The 25,538-nt window shown below is 37.1% G+C and overlaps 2 protein-coding genes across 2 annotated transcripts; one reads left to right on the forward strand and one right to left on the reverse strand.

The window, feature by feature from the left end:
• Positions 1-494: 494 nt before the first annotated feature.
• Positions 495-6,280, reverse strand: LOC113070732 (renin-like). Its single transcript, XM_026244145.1, has 9 exons — positions 6,055-6,280; positions 5,172-5,322; positions 4,916-5,039; positions 4,660-4,778; positions 4,142-4,338; positions 3,258-3,380; positions 2,696-2,840; positions 2,004-2,102; positions 495-926 (listed from the first exon to the last, which is right to left on the reverse strand). Exons 1-9 carry the CDS (start codon positions 6,147-6,149, stop codon positions 765-767), a joined length of 1,215 nt encoding a protein of 404 aa, XP_026099930.1. The 5' UTR covers positions 6,150-6,280; the 3' UTR covers positions 495-764.
• Positions 6,281-8,503: 2,223 nt separating this feature from the next.
• LOC113070730 (protein bicaudal D homolog 2-like) lies at positions 8,504-25,534 on the forward strand. The gene is made up of 10 exons (XM_026244144.1): positions 8,504-8,671; positions 10,005-10,297; positions 12,502-12,714; positions 13,407-13,559; positions 15,817-16,278; positions 18,605-19,465; positions 19,714-19,893; positions 20,322-20,473; positions 22,282-22,615; positions 24,349-25,534. Exons 2-10 carry the CDS (start codon positions 10,064-10,066, stop codon positions 24,352-24,354), a joined length of 2,595 nt encoding a protein of 864 aa, XP_026099929.1. The 5' UTR covers positions 8,504-8,671; positions 10,005-10,063; the 3' UTR covers positions 24,355-25,534.
• Positions 25,535-25,538: the final 4 nt, after the last annotated feature.

Here is a 25,538-nt window from a genome sequence, read left to right on the forward strand (position 1 = left end):
TAATTCATGTGTTGCCAAACACTTTTGACAGAGAACAACACATCTGACAAAAGAACAGCCTCCTGTCTTGATTTACATGTGGTTCTTGTGAAAATAACTGCTAATATATTTCTATTGAAGTCAGACTTTAGAGTAATAACAGCCATGGCCTCTGATTACCATGTGAACCCTTGAAGTGAGCTTAATTGTAGTGAATGTGCACTTACTTCCAATCTTAAAAGTTTATTAATGAAATAAAAAATGAAAATTCAGTCATCATTTACTTTCTGTCAAGTTGTTCCGACAGCTTCTGTTTATAGAAGATATTTTGAAGAATGTGTGAAACCAAAGAGTTGACGGTATCCATATATGGAGAAAAATCTTATTTTGTGTTCAATAGAAGAAAGAAACATTGGAACAAAGCGTTTGGAACAAGTGATAAGGAAATGATGACAGAAAATTCAGTTTTGGGGTTGTATGTAATGTAACTTAAGAAATTGCATTTAATATAAATTGTATTTATAATGCACTTTATTGCAAATAACATCCAATTAAATGTTACATTCCGTTCACAAACAAGCATATTCTGGTAAAAAAAAAAAAAAAAAAAAAGTTTTTTCCATAAGTACTTTTTTAAAATTATGATTAAAGTAGATTATTGTTCACAAAGGAAGCTTTAACTCAAGTTACCTGCTATTATTGTGACAGATCAAGTGTCCTATGTTGTGTACATGTAACAATATAATAGCTATCTGAATTTAGGATAATAGAAAACTCATTGTTTCTCAGACAGCCTGAGCAAAGCCAATGCGATTATTTCCCCGATCGAACTCTGTATAGTATCGAGCTATGAAGTTTGCCCCCAGTATCCAGATGGGACCAATAGGGGGCGGCACGTCCAACGCTTTGAATGTCACAGTGCAGATGTCCTCCCCGAACTCAGACTGCTGTTTGAAGAACAAAAGAAGACAAAGAGACATTAGAAAAGCCAATGCAAGTCCATATAGCTAGAACACAGACTGATGCATCTCAAAACAGATGCTATGCTTCAGAAGTCATCTGGAAAATGGCATGCAAATACAACATGAGGCATTTAATGAAAAGGGTCAGTGAAATAGATCCCAGATTTCAGTGTGTAATGAAATGCTAAACTAACAGTGTAAAGACCCAGCAACAGTATTTATAATGAAAACAGCACTTCGGTTAAAGCTAAACATTATTTAAGTGAAATAAAAAAAAAATCTTGAATAGATTTTATATGTATAAATTGCAACTTCATTGTGTAATTGTATTTATTGCATTGTAACTACATTCTAGTTTCAATAGAGGTTACATTAAATCTAGTTCATTATAAATACACCCATATTTGGCAGTATACACCATAACCAATAATTCAAAGATAATAGAGATTACAATATGAAATTTATGTTCTTAAGTACTTAAGTGGTAAAGAGCATTCTGCAGTTCAACTAATTAAAGTTAACTGCATTTAAGCCTGTTAAATTATAAATTAACAAGAGTAAAATAATTACCTAAGCTGTGTTCATTTGTGTAAATTATCTTGACAAACAAAACAGTCAGTCAGAATCATAAACTTCTGTTGGTCACATAGCTTTTTATTCTGCAATAATCCAAAAGTCAGCAAAAAATCCCAGATTTGGGGGGGTTTGTTTAGGGAACCAACTTCTGTGTCGGCCTCAAGGGTCACTTCATAATCTAGTTACATTAAAAGTGCACTGTGACATTTTTGTTTATGAGGTGGTAATCTTACTTATACTGACACCTAGTGTGTGTATGTAGCTTTCCGCAAAAAAAAAAAAAAAAAAAAAAAACATGATAATAGTTAGCCAAGATGAATTTATTCCACAAGCAAAACTGTCCAATAACAGAAGGTTATTCATTCAACCGGTCATGAGAAAATTCAAATCTGTCAAGATCAGCACCACCAAATGTAACATAGTGTATTAAAACTTAAATATTGTGTTAATATACTACCCTTGTAATGAAATAAATAAAGTCCTCACCCAGAGAATGTAGTCCTCTTCTGTGAGAGAATATTCCTCACCACCAAGATGAAAAGCCACAGTGGGCAACAACTTGACTAGATTACAGTTTACAGTATACTGTGAACAGAGCGAAGAGAGAGAGAATGAGCAAGCCTTTCAAAAATCATTCAAAGACAACAGCATTTTGCAAAACCGAAATCACACTTAACTTCACACTTGAAAAGACAGAAATACACACATTTTTCACATTGAATATCACCAACCACAGTGGTTACGAGAAAAAAAAAACAGTCGCTTTCAGTCATTCCATATGCTCTTCAGACATTATTTATGACACACAGCCAATCATTACAGACCAGAGCAGCTGTTCCCACAGAGAAAAGGAAACGGAGCAATAAGAAACAGGTTTTAATGCTGAATATAGAAGTATTGTTTCACAAAAGCTTGTATGTATGGGATGTAAATGGGATGCCCTGAGATTTAGAGATTTTATAATATTGTTTTCAAGATTTAAATTTGAGCTCCTTCAGTTTTCATAGTTTCTCTTGGTAAGTAGTGGATTCATATTTTTGGTCCTGAAAGAAAAAACCCTTTTTCTATGGCTTAATCTCTCAAATCAAATTTCTCATTCTCAGTAGATTATATGTATGCTTTTAAATAAAGACAGCTTTTTTAAGGAATGTGCGTAAGGTTATCTAAATAGAACTCACCCCTCCTTCTGCCAGTTCAACGGCACCGATTGTTTTCATCAGAATGGAAATTGAGGAGGCGGGGCCTGAGATGTAGGAGGAGCCTGTATCAATCACAGCACTGCAGCCTTCCATGCAAAACAACATATCTGCACCCACAGACACTCTGCAAAAAAAAAAAAAAAAAAAATAATAATAATAATAATAATAATAATTTTATTTTATTTAGGCAAATCAAACACATTGCTATGGAAACAAAAAAATGCTGAAAGAATTTATTTTTTTCAGTTTGCAGATTTGGAGAAATGTAGCATTACATCTACACATCCTCTGAAGGGAATGAGTGCCGTCAGAACGAGAGTCCAAACAGCTGATAAAAAACAATAATCCACATGTAATACACGTCTCACATCTTGTGAAATGAGCTATGCATTATTAAAGATTTTTATGGCTAATGGATATCTTTTATAAACTGGTATAGGATGGCTAGGAATATTTATAAAAAATGTGATGTATAACAGATGTAGAATAGCAGAAAGAATTCATCATTGTTCTGTAAAACTGATTATGATAATATTCTTACCCCTTCATAACGACCTCCCACTTGCCTTTCTCTTTGGTATTCATATAGTGGAAGGATCCAGTGTGGTAGTTCGGGTCTGTGCCCCCCAGCACCAGTTCTCCCCCAGGGATTTGTTTTGGGTCTCTTATAGATGCACATATACATACAAAGATATGACTTGTAATCCACCAGTAATGGTTAAATACATTTATTATTGCACTAATATATATATATATATATATATATATATATATATATATATGTGTGTGTGTGTGTGTGTGTGTGTGTGTGTGTGTGTGTGTGTGTGTGTGTGTGTGTATAACCTGATCAAAAGTGACAGAAAATACTTTTAATTAAGTATGATTTTACAAAGTTAAAAAAGCTCATTTAACTCACTGTGTTTCATTCTTGTAAAATTGTTTATATATACTTTGTATGTATTTGTGTGTGTGTGTGTGTGTGTGTGTATACATATATATATATATATATATATATATATATATATATATATATATATATATATATATATATATATATATATATATATATATATATATACACACATATGTGATAAACATTACACACACATACATACACACACAATATAAAATTATTTAGTGGTAATATTTAGTTATTTACATTACTGTTTTAAATAATACTTTAGAATATTCATGTTTTACTGTTTTTGATGTTGGTGGGCATAATGGACTTATATAGTCTCTTATGTAAGAGAATAATAATAATTGTATATAATTAGACGTCGGATGACCAGCATAGTGGATGTAATGTAATGAAAATATTTCCACAATGACAAAGACCCTCATGGCGATTAAAAATGACAAAAATTGCAATCATAAATGTCTCACTTTTGCTCACCCTGTGTGTCAGTAGATGCTGACGCTCACCTGCTGTAGTACACAGAGAAGACGTTCTGCTTCAGAACGTGTTGAGACATGATCTGATCAAACACAGGGGTAATCCGATCGATGGCTACATCTGGATATCCCATCCCTAACACGCCATCAAACTTGGCAAAGATGAACGGGATCGCAGGAAGAGCTGTGGCCTCAGCAAAAACCTGCATCACTGGGATACCACCCACCTAAAGAAGTTAGAGGTCAAAGGTCATTCAGCTCAATCATGTACAGTACTATGTCCAAGTACAGTTCTGGTCTTCCATATTGCAGTCACTTTTTATTTTTTTTTTTAATCAATCAGTATTTTGCAATGTTGCAATATTGCAAGCATCTGGACAACTATCCGTTGATGTTTTGCTGTGCTTGACTTACAATGGTAACCTGGATGGCAAAAAAAACATTTGATTAAAATACCATTTCCATATGTTGATAAAGATATTCCTTTTGAACTAATTTCTTAACATTTCCCAATTACATTCTCAAACAAACGGCTTTTTGTTACTCACTACAACCACATCCTTGCTCAGAAATCCCCGGACGTATCCAGAAGTGTACTGGATGGAGAATCCCGTGCCGTTGGAGATATACGTGACGGATTTGGAAGCATCGTACCTGTTGTGTGTGACTAAAGACGAAAATGGAGAAAGGCAGACTGAGCTGCAGGTTTTGCTTTCTATTTAAAAAGGTATGTACAAATAATCCAGTGTCATTTTAATATAAATGATGTGGGTTTTATATGATTGCATTTAGCAAATCACTCACGGCAGGCTGTGTATAAAGGAGAACAGCTGTATGAAGGAATCCAGAGGTTGGCAGAACCCGTGTCAAAAACAACATAGAACACCTGAGGTGGTGAGCCAATACTAATCTCACCGAAATACTGAGTCTGGAAAACAACAGAGAAATAGACGATTAAAAATATCATATCGTCTATATAATACAACAGACTTTTAAAATATAAAACTTAAAATATAAAATATAGAATTGTGGTTCTTTTCCATTTTTAATACTGATTTACATCTAAGTAGTTGATCAGAGGTGTTGGAGCTGTGCCGTTTTTGGGTGACGGTCCATCATATTTTGGCATCATTTCAGAAAACACTTGCGCTGGGGTGACACCCATTTCCTTCAGGGTTTCTCGTATGGAGGGCATTTTCTTCAGTTTTACCCTAGCAACGTGAGAAATGACTCATTACATGTATTATTTGTTTGCACAACTGATAAACCCACAACATTAGATGCTTTTTATCTGATTTTAAAATGAGAATTTTTCTTCATTTCAAAATGAGACATACTGTAGATGCAGTATGATTGATATAAAAATGGATATACATTTTGTAATATATTTCATATTTACTAAAATAGATTTTAAAATAGATTTTTGTATAAAAAATATTTTGATACATTTGGTTTTTTTTTATTTTTATTTTTTTTATTTTCTCTTATTTTGGCCTTTTTTATTTTTTCAGGATAAACAACCAGTGGGCAAATATCACAGACAATTTATTCTTAAATCGAGAGAACCAGAAATTCAAATTACAGTTACACTAACACTAAACTGACTTGAGCTAAATAACGGCACTATTGCCTTGTAGAGCTACTTTACAGCAGAAACTGAAATGTCTCAGTTGCGTTTCCATGAGTGATTCTGCTGTTTTTCTATTTATGTCTGTGAAGCTTATTTGACACAATCTATAGTGTATAAAGCTCTACGAGATTAAAAGTGACTTGACCTCCCTAAAATATAAAGACAGCTATTAATTTTCATGTACAAAGATGCATTTTACTGTGTTAGAAAAAAAAAACATTGCATGATATTCTAAAGATAATTAAATAATTGGCTTTCATCGAAGTATTAAAGCCGGCATAATTGTTCTCCACTGAGGAGTGTGTTGACTTACCTCCATAAGGCCTGTACACTTGTCGCTGAGAGTGACAAAACCAGAAGAGCCAAGCAGTGCACGTTCATTCTTGCAGATGGATCGAAGCACTTCATCTACCAAATAAGCAGTGTAACTATAGGGCGGCTCGTCTTATGCTCCGACTCACACACACTTCTTTTTAGCTGTGCTTTTTTTTTGACAGACTGTCCTTCCTGTGTTTTTATACTATCTCTCCTACGCTCTGACATCGACCCACACCCTTGACTTTCTCTCTCTTCTCACCCTCCTTTTATAATAAATGCTCTCTGAATAAAGTGACCTCTCGGTCAAGGGATACACATCACACACAGTGATTTAAGACCACTTCACTTAATAAAATCATCATAGCATGGGCCTGAAGGATGTATGGACAAATACAACAGTGTTGCTCTACAATATATATTACAGAACTGACGTTCTTGCATGTAACTCTTTATGACCCTTGACCTTTCAACTCAGGGGCAGTGTGGATGCCTAGAACTGGGTTTCCCACAGTAATAGGCCAATCCCTTCCTCTGAAATTCCCTTATGAGACTCTGCATAGACTCGCATTTTACATCTATTTTGCTGTTTATCATCCCTGGACTATTTTTTTTTTTTTTTTTAAAGGTGTTTCAGTAATGGAGCACTTTGTGAGATTGGTTGGTTGGTCTTTAGGTTTTGTCCTCAGACAGGACAAAAGAAGATACGTTACACCTGCACAATAATATTTCACAGTATGATGACATTAAGTAAAGTTAGAGAGAAGCACCAACTAACCATGACAATTGGCATTATACTTGGGCTAGCAGCTGGCCCAGCAGATGCCTGTGAAACTTCCCATGGTGGTTAAACACAGTAATACGTAACATTAGTTAGTCCTGGCAGATGCCCATTGGTTACATTATTTGACCTCAGAGGTAAAACTTGTACTGCAGCTGCCATACAGCAACTGGCACTACTAACATTACATCTATACAAATAAATTAAGTGAACTTATAATCATCTGTTGGATTCCATTCTGTGCACTTCTTAGCTATATGCCATCACACTTGACACTTGCTGGCACTTTTCAGCTGCTACTAATGCTGGCCACCCTCCTCAACAACTAGGTGTCACATTATTAGTGTACTGGAAGGTACACCCAGAGAGCATCAACTGATATCATCAGTTATGTAATACTCATAATATTCATCAAAACCTATTTCATAAATTTAAAGTAATGGACAAAAATGTTTAAATCAACACTGATTAACACTGATTAAACAGCACACACAATGCATTCACTGTATAAGATAAACAGTGTCTATTGGGGTTTGAATGAACAATGTAAAAATTACATCTCATTTTTAGTCAGATAAGTGGGCTTACTATGCATTTGGGAACTTGCAGTTTGTATATTATCTTTTGGGATAACTAGAGAGGCCATTAAAGACATTTGCTTCAAAATGGTTTTCATAAACATTAAATGTTTATGCTGCTTAAAGCAGCTGTGTTAAATTTATTTAGCAGTGTGTGTATTCAAAGACTGTAAAATACTCAGGACGTGTTACTCGTACAGATTTGAATGGGGTAAAATGCATTGGGACTGGCACCAGCTGGTCTAGCCTTAAAAATAAGCTTTTTTTAATGATATTTGAGCAAAAGAAACAACATTTATGAGACAGTTGTTGTCAGATTTTACTGGTGTTTCAAATATGAAATGAAATAGTAAGCTTGGCAAACAGTTTTGGAGAATTTGATGTTTCAAAGAGATAGGAGCTGTGCTTGATTGACCCAAGGATGGCCACCGCGATACTTGCCTTATATGGATATTGTGGCTTAGTTTATCAGTGGTTAGAAAAAGAAAAAGTGCACTTATATACCCGGATGATGCACATAAATAAAAAACATCTAAAACTGAATTAATCTTTCATCTAAACTTAAACCTTATAATTACTACACTACAAGGTTGAGTACATAGTGCATAAGAATGTGTGCATGCAGAGAGTGGAAATGGGAAGCATCTTATTTTAATTCATTTTCATGCAAATATTGTGCACATGATGTTTAATGTTATAGTAGCTTACTTAAGACTTAAATTACAGTAATTAATTTAAGAAGAATCACTTAAACATACATATTATTCAAATTTACTTTAAACCTTTCACTTAATATCCAACGATATCATTGGTTTGATTGCACAGATACGTTTTGAACTGAACTGAGATGATGGCATCAGTGAATTTACTGAAAATTGAGTATTTACTATTGTCATTTTGCATTATTGACACTATTTTCCTATTTAATGCTATAAAGTTGCTTGGGCACTATCTGTATTGTTAAAAGCGCTATATAAATAAAGGTGCCTTGTCTTGACTTTCACGTTTGTATTCTATGTGAGAACTTAATCTTAATTCTATTCAGCAGCAGAACCACATCCGCTGGAACAAGTTCACTGAAGATAAGGCGGAAGTGCACGCGCGTCATTGGCTGCTGAGCTGCTCTCCAGAGTTTTGCTCGTGCACTCATTTCAAACGGCTGACTTCTGGAGCGCGCGCAAGGAAAGGGCTGATCTTTCGAACTCAAATTCATGTTTCATCCGTCAGCTACATGATTCGGCCATCCACATATAAAGGTAGGAAACGATTTAAAGCGACCGTTTGGTCTTTAGCTAGAGCCAGCTGACAGTTTCTCTAACGCTAAACCGAATCTTGTAGCAAATGAAGAAATAAGGCGGATGTATTGAGCTCATACATGAACCCTTGACACTTTACATTTACCCTTGTCTTGTACATTGTTTCTAAAGCCAGGAAACCCGTAATATCGAATATGTTAGCATTGTGGCTACGAAAAACTGTTGACAAACCTTTGTACCTTTGTAGTGGTTTCGCCACTTTCAAAGTCGCCTTGTAAAATCATAAATAACGCGTTTTTAATAACAATGAGCTTTCGTAGTTTGACCAACCCACTTCGTGTATTGAAGTGTAGTAGAGTCGCATACAAGAAATGTAATCAAATACTTCCTGTAATGTTACATGTCAATAAACCATCAAATATAGTCGCTTCTTGACAAAACCGGAACCTAAATCCAAAAAATGGCTCTGCTTGTGTTAATATGTGACTTTGTTAGGCAGAAGTAACGTTAAACAAGAGCTGTCAGTGTCTGTTGTTTTGAATCGTTCAGTTTACGCTGACATACTGGATGCTGTTAAAGGGCCAGCTCACCCCAAATTAAACTTCCGCCACCATTGAAGTGAAAGGTGACCTAAACGGTCATTATCCTTGTGCGTCGTTTGTTTGTCATGTTTTTGGAACAGCATGAGGTTGAGTAAATGATGACGTATTCTCATTTTTGGGTGAGCCTGTCCCTTCAGTAATCCATGCAAAGCCATCATGTCATTAGTTGACATTTCCTGCTGCTGTGAAAGTGCAGAAGTGTTTTAAGCTGCTGGAGTAAATCTGATTCGACTGTGTGCTGCTGCTCTGATGAGAAACCGTCTCACTCAATGCCAGATTAGAGCTCTGATAATCTCATAATAATGTTACGTCTGAGGTCTTTGAGCTGTGCGGTAGGTTTAGAAGAAGCTTATTGATGGTTCTTGTCATCATGTTGTTGCAAACCAACATGTACTAGTCTTTCTTCGGTGGCACAGAAAAGGAGATATTTATCACAATGTAAAAGCTGCTCTTTCACAATATAATAGAAGTGGAGGGGGACCAAGAAGCATTGGCTACCATTCAATAACAAAAAGTTTTCCAGGTTCCTTGTGATGGGCTGCCCAATTTTGCCAAAAAATCTCTTTCTCTTTCTCCATATATATATGTATAAATTGTGTGTGTGTAGTATTTAAGAATAATTCTGTTATAATACCTAATAATTATAGTTTACGGGATGATAAAATATAGTTATTGTTGTTTATAGTTATCATTCTCGGTCTGAACAGGCCTTAACATTTGTCTTCTCACAGACATGACAAGACAGGAGTGAAGTATCTGTTCTCGGCCGGAGCGTGAGGTTGGGCACAGGATGCTGGAGGACAGAGATGGAGAGATGGAGGGGATCGGAGGAGGAGGAGACGGGGGGCTTCAAGCGGAGGTGGAGAGGCTGACGGCAGAACTCCAGGAAGCTAATGAGGAGAAGTTACAGGCTGCACGGTATGGCCTTGCCGTTCTAGAGGAGAGTGCTGCGCTGAAGATCAAACACAGCCAGCTGGAGGAGGAACATGAAGCCCTGAAGATGGAAGTGCAACAGCTCAGAGAGGTCAGTCAAGAGAGAGACTGATAGAAAGAAGGAAAAGAGGGGTAGAGGTTAAATCAAGTTATTGGGGAAATGCTGCATAAAACAAGGAGCCTAAATTTTGATTCCCAAAATGGTTTATTGTACTAGAATTTGTAATTTAGTCATTTCTGCAAATTATTTAAATGATTCATTATGGCATATGAAGGAGTATTTGTTGCTGAAATCTCTCTTGATGTTCAGTGGTTTCTTGATCTCAGTAGCCAATATTTCACCACATAAAATATATTGTGCTCAACACAAATCATGTTTATTATTTAAACAAGTGAACCTGTATTAAATGTAATCTGGATCATATTTCCTATTACCTTGATGAGTTTTGTTTATCATTTTTGAAGATGAGGGCCTATCACAACCTGTTCTTGTTGACTTCTGAAAACAGATTGATTTGTTCATTTTGGACACACAACCTTTCACATTTTTTCCATGGTGACCCTATCAGAACAGACCTGCAACATAATTTGCATGCTTCTTAAAGAGATTTTGTCCATATATCAATCAAGCATTGAGAAGACTTGTGTATTTTAGCTGTTACTCAGTCAGCTTGGCGATATTTTTCTTTGCTCATCTTCTGTTGAATAATCTGAAGCGTTGTCTTCTCTATGTATGATTCAAATCCTTGTGGTCTTACAGATGGAAAGTTTGCATACTCAAATGTTTTGTCTGGACAGTAGTACTCTTCATTTTCAGTCACATGTTTCCTATGTTTATCAGTGTCATGTAGAATCTGTCATTTCAATTTATGTTGATCGGTCAATTTGGGTATGATGGTACTGCCTAATGACTAAATTTGCAAGAGCTTTTCCCTGAAGATCTCATGTAACAATGAACCAAATCAAAGCCTGACAAACTTGATACTTAGGTGAAATGTTAATTACATAACATTAATAGTTCTTTAGACCCAGGGGACTAAACAAAATTACTCAGTTATTTATATCCATCTGCTTGACAGTTGTAGACACATGTAGGTAAATAAAAAAAAAAGGTTCAATTTTAACGATTCATTTAGCAAGCAAACAGCTTTATCTTATGAAATATTAGCTGGGAGCAATGCAAGACATTTCCTCATAAAATAACAATCGAAACATTTGACTTTTTGTTTGGTTAGTGTTAAAAAAATTCATCGCTATTTTGCTTATTTTTTACATTAAAGGGGTCTCTTTTAAAACAGCGATGTTTTGTTGGGAGATTACCATTTTTGATCAGTCTAAGTGGTCATTGGCCACAGTAGAAAACAAATAGACTGTAAGCCTGGTATGCATGGGCCTTTTTGGCTCTCTTTGTTATCTGATTCAATACTTATATCTATGCACTGAAATCCATGCTTTTACTATTTTACAATAATTCAGAATTAGTACATATTGAGTGCAGTACCTGTGCTTATGTATTATTGGTTTGCCAAGCTAATATGCACAGATATGGGTCTAGTGTGCTAGGAAACTAATTTTCAAAAGGAAAATACTTTTGTTTATTATATTGGCATTAAACATCACCTTCTGCTTTTGCTTTATGGAAAAGAGCTGCTGAGATATTCTTCAGAAAATCTCTTTTTGTGTGTCACACATGGAGATCATTCTCAGGGATCTTTATTTTTGGGTGAACTAGTCTTTTAAACAGCATGTCCTGCTTTTACATTTACTGAACAGAAGCACAGTTCTGACAGGTTCTCTCCTGCACACATCACTTCCCCCTCTTCAGTCTTTCATCATTAATTATGGAGCAGCACAGGCATGTTTTTCCCACATGTTCTCACACGACTCAAATTATAATGTTCAGAGAAAATAGTGTGCCCTGGCCTGTGTTTATTTATCTTGTAACAGTTCAGTGTTAGACAGTCTGGTGTATGTTTGTTACCTTTTGTTCAAGCCCTACAGCAGGCTTAGCATGAACTTGACACATTGTAATAACACCCTCTGGTTGCCCGTGAAGCTGGAATGTAATGTAGAGTTTCGCTTTGCCAGCTCTCCATACAGTTGTCATTTGTTTTTTGGCTAGGCAAGTAAACAAATTACTCAAATAATTAAAGACTGACAACTTAACTTCCAACGGCTCTGCTGTTCTCATTTGAAGAATTTCAGAAATTCACACAAAGCAGCAGAGGGACTGTAAATTGTGTCAGTCATAATGGAGATATAATGGTTTATTTGATGCATGTGTGTATGTTACAGGCTTTAACAGACTCTGTGAGCAGTCACAAGCGTACAGCTGCAGACGGGGAAAGTCGAGAAGAGAGGCTCCTGCAGGAGTCGGCCACTAAAGAGGCAGCCATGGAGATCCGCATGGATGAGCTGCAGACCGAGCTTAAACAGGCCCGTGTCATGCTGGCCAATGCCTCGGCTGAAAATGACCGACTGGCCGGCCTTTCCACCCAGCTGAAGAAGGTACATACACTACCATCAGTCTGAAGACCAGTGTTCGCATGTGCGTTCCTAACCACAAATCCAGTGAATCCTTACTGTTTATATGAGCTGTACAGTGAGATTCGTTTCATAAAAAAAGAAGCTTTTTTTATGCATAACAACATTAAAAAATGAAATGTTCTGAGCTAACTTACCTTTGCGGGCTCACTTGCTGATCAAAGTAAAAGTGGTAATAAGACTCCTTGTTTTCATGAGGCCTGATCATGTGACAACCGGGTTGAGTTTCAATGTCAGCTTGAAGAGAAGAAAGGCCACAGTGAACTACTTTCTAAAGTATTGTACTGGACAAAATGAATAATTTCCACTCCTAATAGAAAGTTCTTTAATAATAAAAGATGAGATGTTTCCTATTCCAAATGTCCTCGCAATCTCTGCCTAAATATAGCGAGGTTTGATGTCAGTGGCTGCTTTGATTCAGTTTAATTATGAGAAAATGCACCTGGGACTGTAATTCCTGAAATGAGATGTGAACATGTAAATAATGACACAAAATATCAATTTAGTTTGAACCATCCTTTTAGACAATCTGTGTTAAATAGAACAAAGAGACCATAAACCCCAAAGCTGCAGCACTTTATGAAGCTACAACCCTGTAAATGTTTGGTTTATTCTGAGTTTATTGGACTTCCCTGTCTGACTTCTGCTGACTCCAGGAGTGTGAGTGTTTGGAGGTGGAGAAGACCCGGATGAGAGAGGAGATGAAGGAGTACAAGACTCGAGAGTTGCAGCAGCTTCAGGACAACAGTGAGCTGGAGGAGGAGAACATCTCCCTGCAGAAACAAGTCTCGGTGCTTAAGGAGAACCAGGTGTGTGAGAGTCCGGATCTCATATTTAAATATTGTTTGTCTTGTTGTTTTCTGTATTTATTAAATATAACTTATTCCATAAATATGTCGTAGTATCCCTCTAATGCAATTCAACATGTCACATTAAGCACTTTCTTTTACTGTTTGCCGGACATAAGTCTTTGCTTGTGGAATTTGCTTCACTAGAGATGTCTTGTGACTTTGAATGTTTCTTGCAGCTGCTGTCACAGTAGTGCAAACACTTCTGTTGTAGTGCTTCAGTCACTGCTGATCTTTAACAAAGCTTTCCTTCTGAAAGACTGCACACGAGAAAGGTTTCATTCACAGCCACCCAGAGACTAGAACGCCTTCCCTGTTGGACTAAAATCTGGTTTGCTCAGGTTAAATTCAGACAGTAAATATACAAATTAGCTGAGCTCTCCTTAAGACTTTACTTTGATATATAGAATAGTTATAGTGAATTAACTCACAAATATATGTCAGCAATTTGTGAGCTAATTCTATTAGCTCTAATGCTAACAGTTGTACCTGTTTGGTGTTGAAGCACTATTTAACCCCAAAATTAAAATGATCTGAAAATGTGCTCACCCGCAGGCCATCCAAGATGTAAATGTTTCTTCATCAGAACAGATTTGGAGAAATTTGCCATCACTTTACTTGCTCAATAATGGATCCTCTGTAGTGAATGGGTGCCATCAGAATGAGAGCAGCTGGAGAAAAGAAAAATTAAAGCTCCAAATTTCTTCCAAAGGAGGAACAATCTCCTTTTGGATGGACTGAGGGTTTTCAGCAGTTGTTCGTTTTTGGGTGAACTCTCTTTATATTGGTTTGGAGATATTTTGATATTAATGCTGTCAAAGTGCACTGCATTTAACTTGTTATTCAGTCATGTGATTTTAATATAAATTTGGGTGTCACTTACAGGGGTGAAGTCAGTTGTAAAGAGAGGCATAATAGTCCAACAACGTATGGCTTGATTACTGGGTCATTCCGTGTCAACTCAACCAGTGGTCCCCAGCTAAAATTTTTGATTTTGGCAATATTTTTTTCTGAAGAAAGATAAGTGATGGTCAGAGGTGTATACTTATTTACTGAGTAACCCACTATTTTGTAGAGGGAGGTCAAAAAATGACCATTTTCACCTGAGAATCAGAGCCAGATTACAGGGTGTAAAAATGACTATTGAAAAATGGCAGCATCATTATATTATTTTTACGGAGATTTGTAGGCCTATTAGTAAAATCTGCTGACTTATCAATATTTGTGGCATTATACCACATGATAGGGCTTGGATAAATCGATCGAAGTGTAAAACTAAGCTCAGGATCACCTCAAGAAAGAATCGTGATTTATTCTGAAAATCTCAGAATAATGCTGAATAATTTCTCAATTCGCAAGGCCTTTCCCTAAAGTTTGCATGCCTCTGACTTCATCTTCAATGTTCAGTGTTCCCCTGCGGATATATTAGGGGTGTGCCATAAATGTCCAAAATCAAAAAGGTTGATTTAACATGGAATGACCCAACTGTATTTTTCCTCTGTGTTTATAGAAATGGAAACTAGTTATCAGTCAATATTATAGTTAATGTTTGTGTATTACTGTGGTCATTAGTTAAATTATGCAAGATCCCAAGGCAGGATTATCCAGACTAACAAGTTAGTAGTGTGCTGGTATGCTTTGGGGGAAGGGAGCTACGTATGACAAGTGGAAATGTTGAATGAATGTTTTCACAGCTAAAAATAAAATAGAGATATTAGATGAAAAAAGTTTCAGAAGTGTTAAAATTCTTCAAATAAAACGGAAATAAAATATATATATATACATATTCACACACACAGACTACAGACAGTAGCTCGTGTGTCACGTGCAGATCACATGCGCACAGAATCATTCAGCGCGGAAATGTACTGTCAACACTGATTTCTTAATAAAAATAGCTTCGAAGCTGAAAAGTTCAACTCAACTGAGACTTTGATTCAACTTTTGTAAGTCAACTTTAAAATTATAAACTAAAAATAAAAGCTAATTCAGAATGTTAACTAAATATTATGATAGTATCTAAACAATAACACTGGTTTTCATGTTCAAACTTGCAAGTTTAGTTAATAAGTAAAAACTTTTCATCAGAACTAAATATCAAGACTTTGAAATCTTTATACCTAGTTTTACAACACATAATACAAATATGCATGTTTTACTACAACAACTAGATTTAGAGAGACTACCACATATTAAACCTCTACATTTGTGTCCACAGGTGGAGTTTGAGTCCCTGAAGTTGGAGTTGACCCATAAAGACGAGGAGCTGGAGCTGATGAGGGCACAGCTGGAAGAGGCCGGGCGTTTGAGGGAGATCGCAGAGTGTCAGCTGGACGAGGCACTCGAGGCCCTGAAAGAGGAGAGGGAGCAGAAGAACAGCCTGAGACGAGAGATCGCCGCCCTTACCCTCAACCCCTTCGACTCTGTTGGCCACTTCGAGGTACAGCTAGATGACAGCCGGGATGGAGAGAAAGACAAGGAGGCAGGAGAGGACGAGGAGGAGGAGGAGGAGGAGATGGACAGTGGGTATAACAACTCCAAAGGAATGGAGAGAAACAGGTGCTCCACACCCAGAAACAGCGATGTGTTCCTCAGACCCCAGGCGCCCGGGCTGGTGGCCGATCTGCTGAGTGAGCTGCACCTGTCAGACAGCCAGAAACTCAAGCAGCAGCTGCTGCAGGTGAGAAACCTCTTCACATCCTACATGAGGTGTTTTTATATAAAAGGTGCATTCTCCAATGACTTTCAAAGAATAGTTTGTGTTTTACTTACGGACTTTGTTTTGCATACCCTGACATTCAAACTTAACTTTGCAAATTAGGTATCCGATGCATGTTTTACTTACTGGACAAAAGATCTGCTTTATACACTCAGCCGACCTGAAATATGTCAGTAGGCCCCGTGAAGCAGTGGTTTACAATAAATTTAGAACAACATTGTTGCTAGGCATGACACAGAACGGAGACTCTTAAAACCCCTTGGTTGTTCCAGACCCACTAACCTGTATGCATTTTGCGCATTTCGATCTCAAAGTACGCTGGTACGATTTGTCACTCTAAACCATGCAAAAATCTAGTGACGTCAGAGTTCAATCAATCAGAGTTTTGTTTTGTTTGTTTATTTGTTTTGCATTTAAATAATTTCTGCATTTTATTTCTCTCCTAGTAGTCTATAGTTTCAGTTCAAAACAGCTTGCACTCGCCCTGTCAGATGCTCTGACAGAAAGGCTGCGTGTGAGGCTGACAGAGAGGCATTGTGTAATGTGTTTGAGATTCGCTGTTTTCCTTGATGCATAACATTGTTTTTCATTTAGATTTTTATATATTCTCTGCTGAACTCCACAGACTTCGTTTAAAAAAGCGCCACCATGTGCACCATGAACACCAAACAGACAGAGCTCAATTAAATGGGAGCACAATAGCTGACTAAAATATATATTTTGCTGAAATATTAGTAGTTGCACTATAAATGTGACATGTTGAATTTTAAACCTACAAGGAAGTGTATTTGTATGATAGCACTAGCTGTGAAGTTAAATGGTATAATCAAAATAGCCTTTTTACTCAATTAGACTGTGCTTTTTATTATTTTCAATTTTAGTTTAGTTCTACTTTGGAAATAATTATTTGTGCTTTTAGATTTTAGATGTTACACTTCGAATGTAATGTGATTTATAAACCTTTTTTTGCACATAATATATCCCTACATGCTTACATTCACTTTTTTTTTATAAAACAGTTACTATGTATACCTAGCAAGGTATCATGAAAACTATATACCATATTCTTGAGGATGTGTATAAATCAGGGGAGCTTGGTTGATGTCCATCTCTTCAGATCTCTAACCTCAGACCAAAGATTGAAACCCTATTATGAAATGCCTGTAAAATGGTCTTGTGGGGTTTATAATTTTTAATTCAGGAAACCATCATCTGACAGATGAATACTACTTCCTGTTTCATACCACTTCCTGTTCAGGATGTATTGTTCTTCACCCACTGAAATAATCCAGTTTTCTTTTTTCTTTTTAAAATTTATAACTGATTTTCATGTATGTATTTATTTATTATTATATTTATTTTATTTATGTTTTTGACATTTCTGACATTGTTCTATAGAAAGGTTAGGAGAGAGAGGAGAGTGCTGTGTCTTACTCAAACCTATAAAAATTAAGAATATGAAGTTTCAAGCCTTTTATTTAACATGAATTAGTCTAAAGTGGTCCCTCTTTGAGAGCCTTCACTTCTAGTCTCTTTAGTAAGTTTCTCTTGAGAGTTGGTTTATCCAAAAGGTTTGGATTGAGTTAATCAGAATAAATCATGTCATATGGGTTTGTGTACTCATATCCTGGCAAGGTCTCATGAAAACTATATACCATATTCACGAGGATGTGTATAAATCGATGAGTAGACAGTTTCATATTGGTTAATGTCCATCTCTTCAGATCTCTAACCTCAGACCAAAGATTGAAACCCCATTATGTAAATGCCTGTAAAATGGTTTGGTAGGGTTTTCATTTTTAACTCATGAAACCTTTATCTGACAGATGAATACTACTTCCTGTTTCATACCACTTCCTGTTCAGGATGTGCTGTACTGTACAATCAATTCAGTTTCTAAGAAACAAGCATTTTTTCCCCCCACTCAAATAATCCAGTTTTCTTTTTAAAATGTATAATAATTATTTTCATTTATGTATTTATTTATTATTTTATTTATGTTGTTGACCTTTCTGATGTTGTTCTATTAGGCAGGAGAGAGGAGAGAGGGAATAGGGTTTTCCTTAAAGTGATTTTCATAATTTATGACACTCTTACTCAAACCTATAAAAATTGTGAATTAAATTTCAAGCCTTTTATTTAACATAAAGTAGTCTAAAGTGGCCCCTCTTTGAGAAATTTTAGTTTCTTTAGTAAGTTTCTCTCCAGAAATGTTTTCTATCCAAAGAGCTTGGATTGAGTTAATCAGAATAAATCTTGTCATATGTGTTTGTGTACTCCTGTCCAGGTGGAGAGAGAGAAAGCCACACTGAGCAGCACTGTGCATGATCTCCAGCAGCAGTTAACCCAGTCTAAAGAAGCTCTCAGTGAGCAACAGCTGAAGATGGATCAGCTGACCCAGCGTTTGGAGACCCTTCAGAGTATGGCCTTGAAAAGTCCAGCTGAACGAGAGAATGGAATGAGCCCGCCTCCCAGGCCTCTTCAGAACCAAGACGCTGAAAACGGCATCAGCTACTATGAAGTGGATGCAAAAAGCACAGAGGTGTTAGAGTGGCGTATGCAAGCGGCAAATGAGGAGCTTGTGCGTCTGCACGAGGAGCTGAAAGATGCTGGCGAACGCTCCAAAGCTCTGGAGGAGCGCTACAAGCAGGAGAAAGAGCGCTGGAGGGGTGAGGCACAGGAACTCGCTGATAAAATCCGACAGTGTATCACTGCAAGCCGACAGGACCAGGAGCGAATAGGACAGTTGGAACGAGAGATTGGTGCCACGCGGCAGGTCGCCACTGACTCTGAAGGCCACCTCAGTGCTGCACAGGAGGAGCTTCTGGCCTTCTCTGAGGAGCTGGCCAACCTTTACCATCATGTGTGTGTTTGTAACAACCTCACACCCAGCCGCGTTACACTGGATTACTACCGCGAGGGAGCACAAGCCGGGAGAACGCACAACCATTCACAGACACACAACTCTCGAGGATCCCTCCGCAGACACAGACGCTCGGGTGAAGTGCTGGACCTGGGCAGCAGAGCGAGTGGAGACACATCACCCGGCTGCGGGAGTTGTCCAGGGTCTCCTACACTAGACTTCAGGGACCCAAACAATGTGCGCAGTCTGGTAGCTATCATACGCTGCCAGATTAAACATCTACAGGTATGTCTGAGACAGTCACTTTCCCATTTCACTTTAATAGCTGCACTTTTGCTTTTAGTCAACTCGAGAAAACAATACAATGTTATCTAAGGTTTAGCTTTATAGGCATTTTTGACAGATTTTCATGGTTTATTCTATGGTCATGTTTATTTTTATTTGTGTGCCATTAATTTTATATTGTGTTGTAATACACTCTTTCTAGCCGTCACTGTTTAATTTTGCTATATGTATATTTGTGTACTCTTCAGGTGGCGGTGGACCTGTGCAGGCAGCGAAACCTGTTGTCTTCTCCAGCAGCAGGAGAGAGCAGTGACTCCGACCGGGACACAGAGGCACTGATTGAGGAAGTGTTGAAGCTCAAGTCCCTCCTGAGCACCAAGAGAGAGCAGATAGCCACCCTCAGAACTGTCCTGAAGGCCAATAAACAGGTACAGGTGGAAGATGTGTAATGCATACTAAATATTAAGAAAGTACTTAAATGAAGTTTTATATTTAAGCCCTGCTTTTTTTCCTATCAATATAGTAGCCAGTTGTGATGGTTAACTGCTTCATTTGCATGCAGTTTAAAGCAGCAGACAATATTGGAAATATTTAAACAGAAAATGTAGATAAGTATTGACGAGAACGTCAGTAGGTTTCAGAGCAGATACAAAAGTGACTAACACTTCTGTTTAATATTCAAGCAAGAGTCATTAATGAACATTGAAATAGCCGAATATCAGTTTATCACTGTTTTTTGCGTATTGATTGAGTAGTTGTGTGAAATGTGCGGCGTTTACTCTCTGCTGTTCAGAGAATATTCGTGAGCACATGGTTTCCTTTCACGTTAATCAGATCATATGACTGCTTTACTCAGACAGCCGAGCTGGCTTTAACCAACCTGAAGACGAAGTACGAGACTGAGAAGAGTATGGTGAACGAGACGATGAAGAAGCTGAGAAATGAACTGAAGGCCCTGAAGGAGGATGCAGCTACCTTCTCCTCGCTTCGGGTCATGTTCGCCAGCAGGTATGATGGGATTACACACGCGTCGATGTTTTGCTCACGAGCCGTAGGAGTTTCTCAGGTCATTGTTCGTACATGACATTGAGTGATTACAGGGGCTTTAAGGTTAAACTGGTTGTTTGTAAACTGGTTTGATTTATGGACGGAGTGCAGTTAGGTTCATGGGAGAAGTTGATTCTCCCAGTTCCAGCTTTCCCTTATCAATTGAGGAAAAACATTAAGTTTTAGTTGTAATGGTTGCCGACGGGATGTCTTGGGTAATTCATAAATTATTAGCTGACATGATATAAGGATTTATGGAGACATTTTAGTCATAGAACAACCTGCACTGGTAAAAGACATGCAGACAGTGTTTGTTTACATTTGTAGAAAGATATCTGAGAGGTATCTTTCATCTTCGGATCGAGAGTCATGACTGAGAGCAAGCTAATAAGATTATAATGTCAAGTCCCGGTCTCTCACGAGCTCGGCTCACATGCTGATTAACGTGCAGCTCTCTGATCCCGTGTGCAGATGAGAGCAGCTCAAGTCATAGATCAAGTGTCAAGAGAACTGCAGGAGTGGAGGCGAGGAGGATAAGGGTCTCAGTCAAGGAGCCGTAAAGGGAAAAATCTAGACCTCTTTAGAATAAAAAAAAGCATATAACTTTTTAAACCACTTACCAATTGATTTTATAATTATTTAAAGATTTTAGGAAATATTAAAACAGACAAAAAGTTTATAGCTGCTATTTTGATGAGGATTTTATTCATTATCTTTAAATAAAGTGAACTATCTGTGAAAACTTTGGAGTCAGTAAGAGTTTTTTCAAGTTTTTTGAAATAAGTCTCTTATGCTCACCAAGGCTGCATTTATTTGATCAAAAACAGTGTAAAACCAGTATTATTATTTCAATTTAAATGAATTTTCTGTTTCATTTATTGTCAAATGTAGTTTGTTCCTGTTATATCAAAGCTGTATTTTCAGCATCATTACTCCAGTCTTCTTTGTCACATGATGCTTCAGAAATCATTCTGATTTACTGCTCAAAAACATTTCTTATTATTATCAATGTTGAAAACCTGAAAACGGTGATAGCATATTTCAAAGATCTTTGATACAAGCACATCATTTATTTGTAGCATTGTAAATGTCTTCACTTGTCATTTATTACTAAAAAATCTTACTGACCCCAAACAGTTTTGAATGGCAGTGTAAATATAGTTGTCAGTCATTTTAAAAAGACCACTGGTTACTACAGTAGGTAGTTGGTTACTGGCCAAAGTCAAAGGAGCCCACTGCTACTGTAAATCTTTTCATTTTCAATGGGATTGATTTTTAATGGTTTAATTTTGATGCATCTACTTTTTCACCACCAGTCTAAAATAACATATTATATGTAAGTAATATATTCAATATATTTATCTCAGTTTATCTGTCATTTCTGTAACAGTCAGTGCCTAAAAAGTTACATACTAAACACTTAACCAAAGTACGATCAATAGTGGCAGTAGTAATAGTTATGATAACTTTAGCAAGTAATACTAGTTATCAAGGTTGTTAACTGTGTATTGATTTTGTTGTTATATTTTTTTTATCATTTTTTTTTTTTTTTTTTTTGTTCAGACACAAAAGGGTTTGCGGTCCGGTGTGTGTGTGTGTGTGTGTGTGTTTAGCTCTCTTAGCACACATTCTTGCATCAGTTTCTAATAAAAACTAAAAGATAATTTTATAAGGGATGTTTATGCAAAAAGTTATCCCTTTTATTCTTCGGTTATTTCATGTTAAATGTATCTCCATTCCTGTTTCCTGTATCCTTACCATGTTCTCAGATGTGACCAGTACGTTACTCAGTTAGATGAGATGCAGAGACAGCTCGCCGCCGCGGAGGATGAGAAAAAGACGCTCAACTCTCTCCTCCGCATGGCCATTCAGCAGAAGCTGGCCCTGACCCAGCGGCTGGAGGACCTGGAGGGCCCTCTGTCCCCGCTCCGTAACGGTGGCAGCCCACGCCACTCCCGAAACAAACATCTGACCAAATCAGGCCGAGCCCCGCGGAGCCCCATGAGGAGCAGTCCACGCTCCAGTCCAGTGCTAGTGCCTTCCGGCCCGCAGAACATCAGCAGCCACATGAGGGCGCTCTCACGCAGCCTTCACTGCAGCCCCGTAAGAGCACCCTCCTCTTCTTCCTCATCCTCCTCTTTTTCTGCCTCAAACCAACCCGAGTCCTCTACGTCCACGCAGAGTTTAACATCTACTGGTCTTGTGCGCAGTAACGCGTTTATTAAAACACGTCGCACATCTGTTCCTGTGAGCAAAGGTAGTTCACGTTCAGTCGAAGCACTTGACCCCCAATTAGCTAGAACTGGCGAGTCAGAGAAAAGACAGAAAGTAACAATGAAGGAAAATAATTTAAAACCTTCCAAGAAGTCTAATGTAGAAGGTGGATTTCTCAAAAAGCGGTCTAACATCTCTAAATCTCGATCTGATGAGGGAACTTCCTTCAGTGGTTTGGCATGTTCAAATACAGTGTCTATGATGCAATCGAAACTTTTTCCTCAGGCAATATCAGGTGTGGCATCTTCTAGTGATCAAACCACTCACTGTTCATCAGATACACTCCAGAAACAAAAGCATCAGAAAACAGCAAAGAGGCGCTGATGCAGCAGAAAGATCTCACACTTGCACCCTTCAGACCAAGTTTAGAGCCACCTCACTTATCAGTTGTTGGTTGCTGACACATCGCATGAATTACAAAATTTCACAACAAACTCTGATAAAGCGATTAAAAAATACAGGGGGAAATCAGATGTTTCTGATCACTTGGTTGAGCGTTTCATCAAGGCACACATTAACAGTGTAATAAAACATGCAAGTTCTCTGCATCTTTTCTTTTTAATACATCATATTACATTTGGGTTTCATCATCTGGTTTTGTAAAAACGGCAATATTGTGAAATGTTTTTAAAATTACAAATAACTACTTTTTATTATTATGTATGTTAAAATGTAATTTATTCCTTTGATGGTAAATCTGAATTACTCTTCAGTATCGTGATTTTTCAGAAGTAAAAACTGGTTGATAGATTGCATATTTAAAAATTATTGTTGATAACTAGTTAATTATTTTAATTATATGGCTGATCAGCTGATAATTGGCAATACTAACATTTTATCTAACTGGATAATAAATATAATATTAAAACTAAAAATCTGATTTTAAATGCTGCAAGTGAATTAAAACTCAAAATCTCAACATTATGCTGTAAAATGTGAAAAATGGTTATTAATTTTGAGAGTTTGTATAAATTACCAGTGTTTCTAAACTTTAAATTAGTGTTAGATGATGGCCAAGGAAAGAAATTGTGGAAATTAATTAAATTTGTAGTATCAACCAATATGGGTCAATTATAAAATCTGTAATATTGCTGATAAATGATTTAGTACTATTACATTAAGCAAAAAAAAAAAAGTACTAGTGGAAATTGACTTAAAATGGAAGTTTGGCTGGTCCTGCGACTTATAGTCAGGTGCGACTTATTTATCAAAATTAATTTGAAATATACCAAGAGCAAACATTACCATCTCCAGCCGTGAGAGAACTCTTTATACTGCTCAGTGCTCCTGTAACCTCTCCCTAAAAAACATAGAGCGCCCTCTCGTGGCTGTAGATAGTGGTTCTTGGTTCTAAATAAATGCGACTTATAGTCCAGTGCGACTTATGTTTTTTTCCTCATCATGATGTATTTTTGGACTGATGAGACTTATACTCAGGTGCGACTTATAGTCCGAAAAATACGGTAATTTTTTTTGTGTAATTCTCTTCGGTCTCAGCTCAGCATTTGGCATTTATTTGGATGAACACTTTTGACTTACTGTGTCTCACTCTGTCTTTGCAGAGATGAAAACCTCTTGTGTCTCCCTCTGTGCTCCAGTACACATGGACCATGTTCATGCAGACCTGTCCCAGCATCCTCCTCCTCATCAGACCTCACCTCATTGGATCTCTGGTCATGTCTCTCGTGCCTCTCCTCTCACCCCTCACTCGCCTGTTTTTCCATATGGTTGTCTTCTGTTTGTTTGGATCAAGTCGTTTAGCTTCAAGAGACAGAAAGCTGAACACAGTCATGTCGTACCATCAGATTGTTTCTTATTCATGAACTCATGTACCAAACCAAAAACATTTGGAGATCAGTACTGTTTAGTCTGGCTGTGACTGACCTTTTCTTATACTGCACATAGAGAAACCATACCTTGTTTTGGTTTTAGCCATTAAAAACTGAAGTGTTAGCTGTCATGGAGGACATTCCTCTGGTTTAACTGATCAGTTGTGCAGTTCTACTTAGTCTAAGATAGTTCTACTAAGTCTAGAGAGTATGTTATTGGTTATTGACATATAACTTGGCATTTAAAGACTGCTACAGTAAGGTGGGAAAACTGCAACCATATAACCAGCAAGTAAGCAGCACAATTAACCATGCAGAGGTTCAAAGACATTTGCTGCTAATTAGCTCATGCAAAAAAATAGCCAGTTGATTCTGCCTACAACACAAATATGATTTATTTTTAATAGGACAGTAGCAAGCTGTTGTAATGGTTGTGTTCATGTCAAAGGGGAAACTGACTGGGAATTATTGTAATAGGATTTCAAATAGTGCCTTAATATTTTGATGTTTTGAGTGAAGATTTGTAGATAATTGGTTTAACATTTTGTTAATTGAATTGATGATTATGGTCTAGGTTGTTTTAAGACTAATTATGGACCGTTTGTGCATGTATGAACAGTACAGATAATATAACATTCCCCAATAGGCTTGTTTTGTTAAAAACGATATTTCACCGTTCTTGTCAGAACCGTGTTTATTTGTCAGATGTCATGTCAACACTTGCATCTTGTTTTCAATATTCCTCGTCATTTCCAACTTGAAAAAAGTGCTTCCTTTTTTATTTTTATTGTGATTTTTTTAAAGCTGATTTTCTTTCATATTGTATTGTTCAGCCCTACAGAATGGTAATTTCCACACAATATCAGGTATTGTCTTAAATGTGTGGTGAAAATAAAATAAAGTTTTCAATGTTCGTGTATTTA

Source organism: Carassius auratus, unplaced genomic scaffold (genome assembly GCF_003368295.1).
Source record: "Carassius auratus strain Wakin unplaced genomic scaffold, ASM336829v1 scaf_tig00005214, whole genome shotgun sequence".
Classification (NCBI taxonomy): Eukaryota; Metazoa; Chordata; class Actinopteri; order Cypriniformes; family Cyprinidae; genus Carassius; species Carassius auratus.

Bases quoted from the DNA above. Each gene is read 5' to 3' on its own strand.
- LOC113070732 (XM_026244145.1), bottom strand. From the start codon at position 6,149: ATGAAGTGCTTCGATCCATCTGCAAGAATGAACGTGCACTGCTTGGCT. The intron at 4,339-4,659 runs GTGAGTAACAAA...TAACTTCTTTAG, and splicing joins TGAGCAAGGATGTGGTTGTA to GTGGGTGGTATCCCAGTGAT. The intron at 2,103-2,695 runs GTGAGTTCTATT...CTCTGTTCACAG, and splicing joins TTGAACTGGCAGAAGGAGGG to TATACTGTAAACTGTAATCT.
- LOC113070730 (XM_026244144.1), top strand. From the start codon at position 10,064: ATGCTGGAGGACAGAGATGGAGAGATGGAGGGGATCGGAGGAGGAGGA. The intron at 10,298-12,501 runs GTCAGTCAAGAG...TGTATGTTACAG, and splicing joins AAGTGCAACAGCTCAGAGAG to GCTTTAACAGACTCTGTGAG. The intron at 19,466-19,713 runs GTATGTCTGAGA...TGTACTCTTCAG, and splicing joins GCCAGATTAAACATCTACAG to GTGGCGGTGGACCTGTGCAG.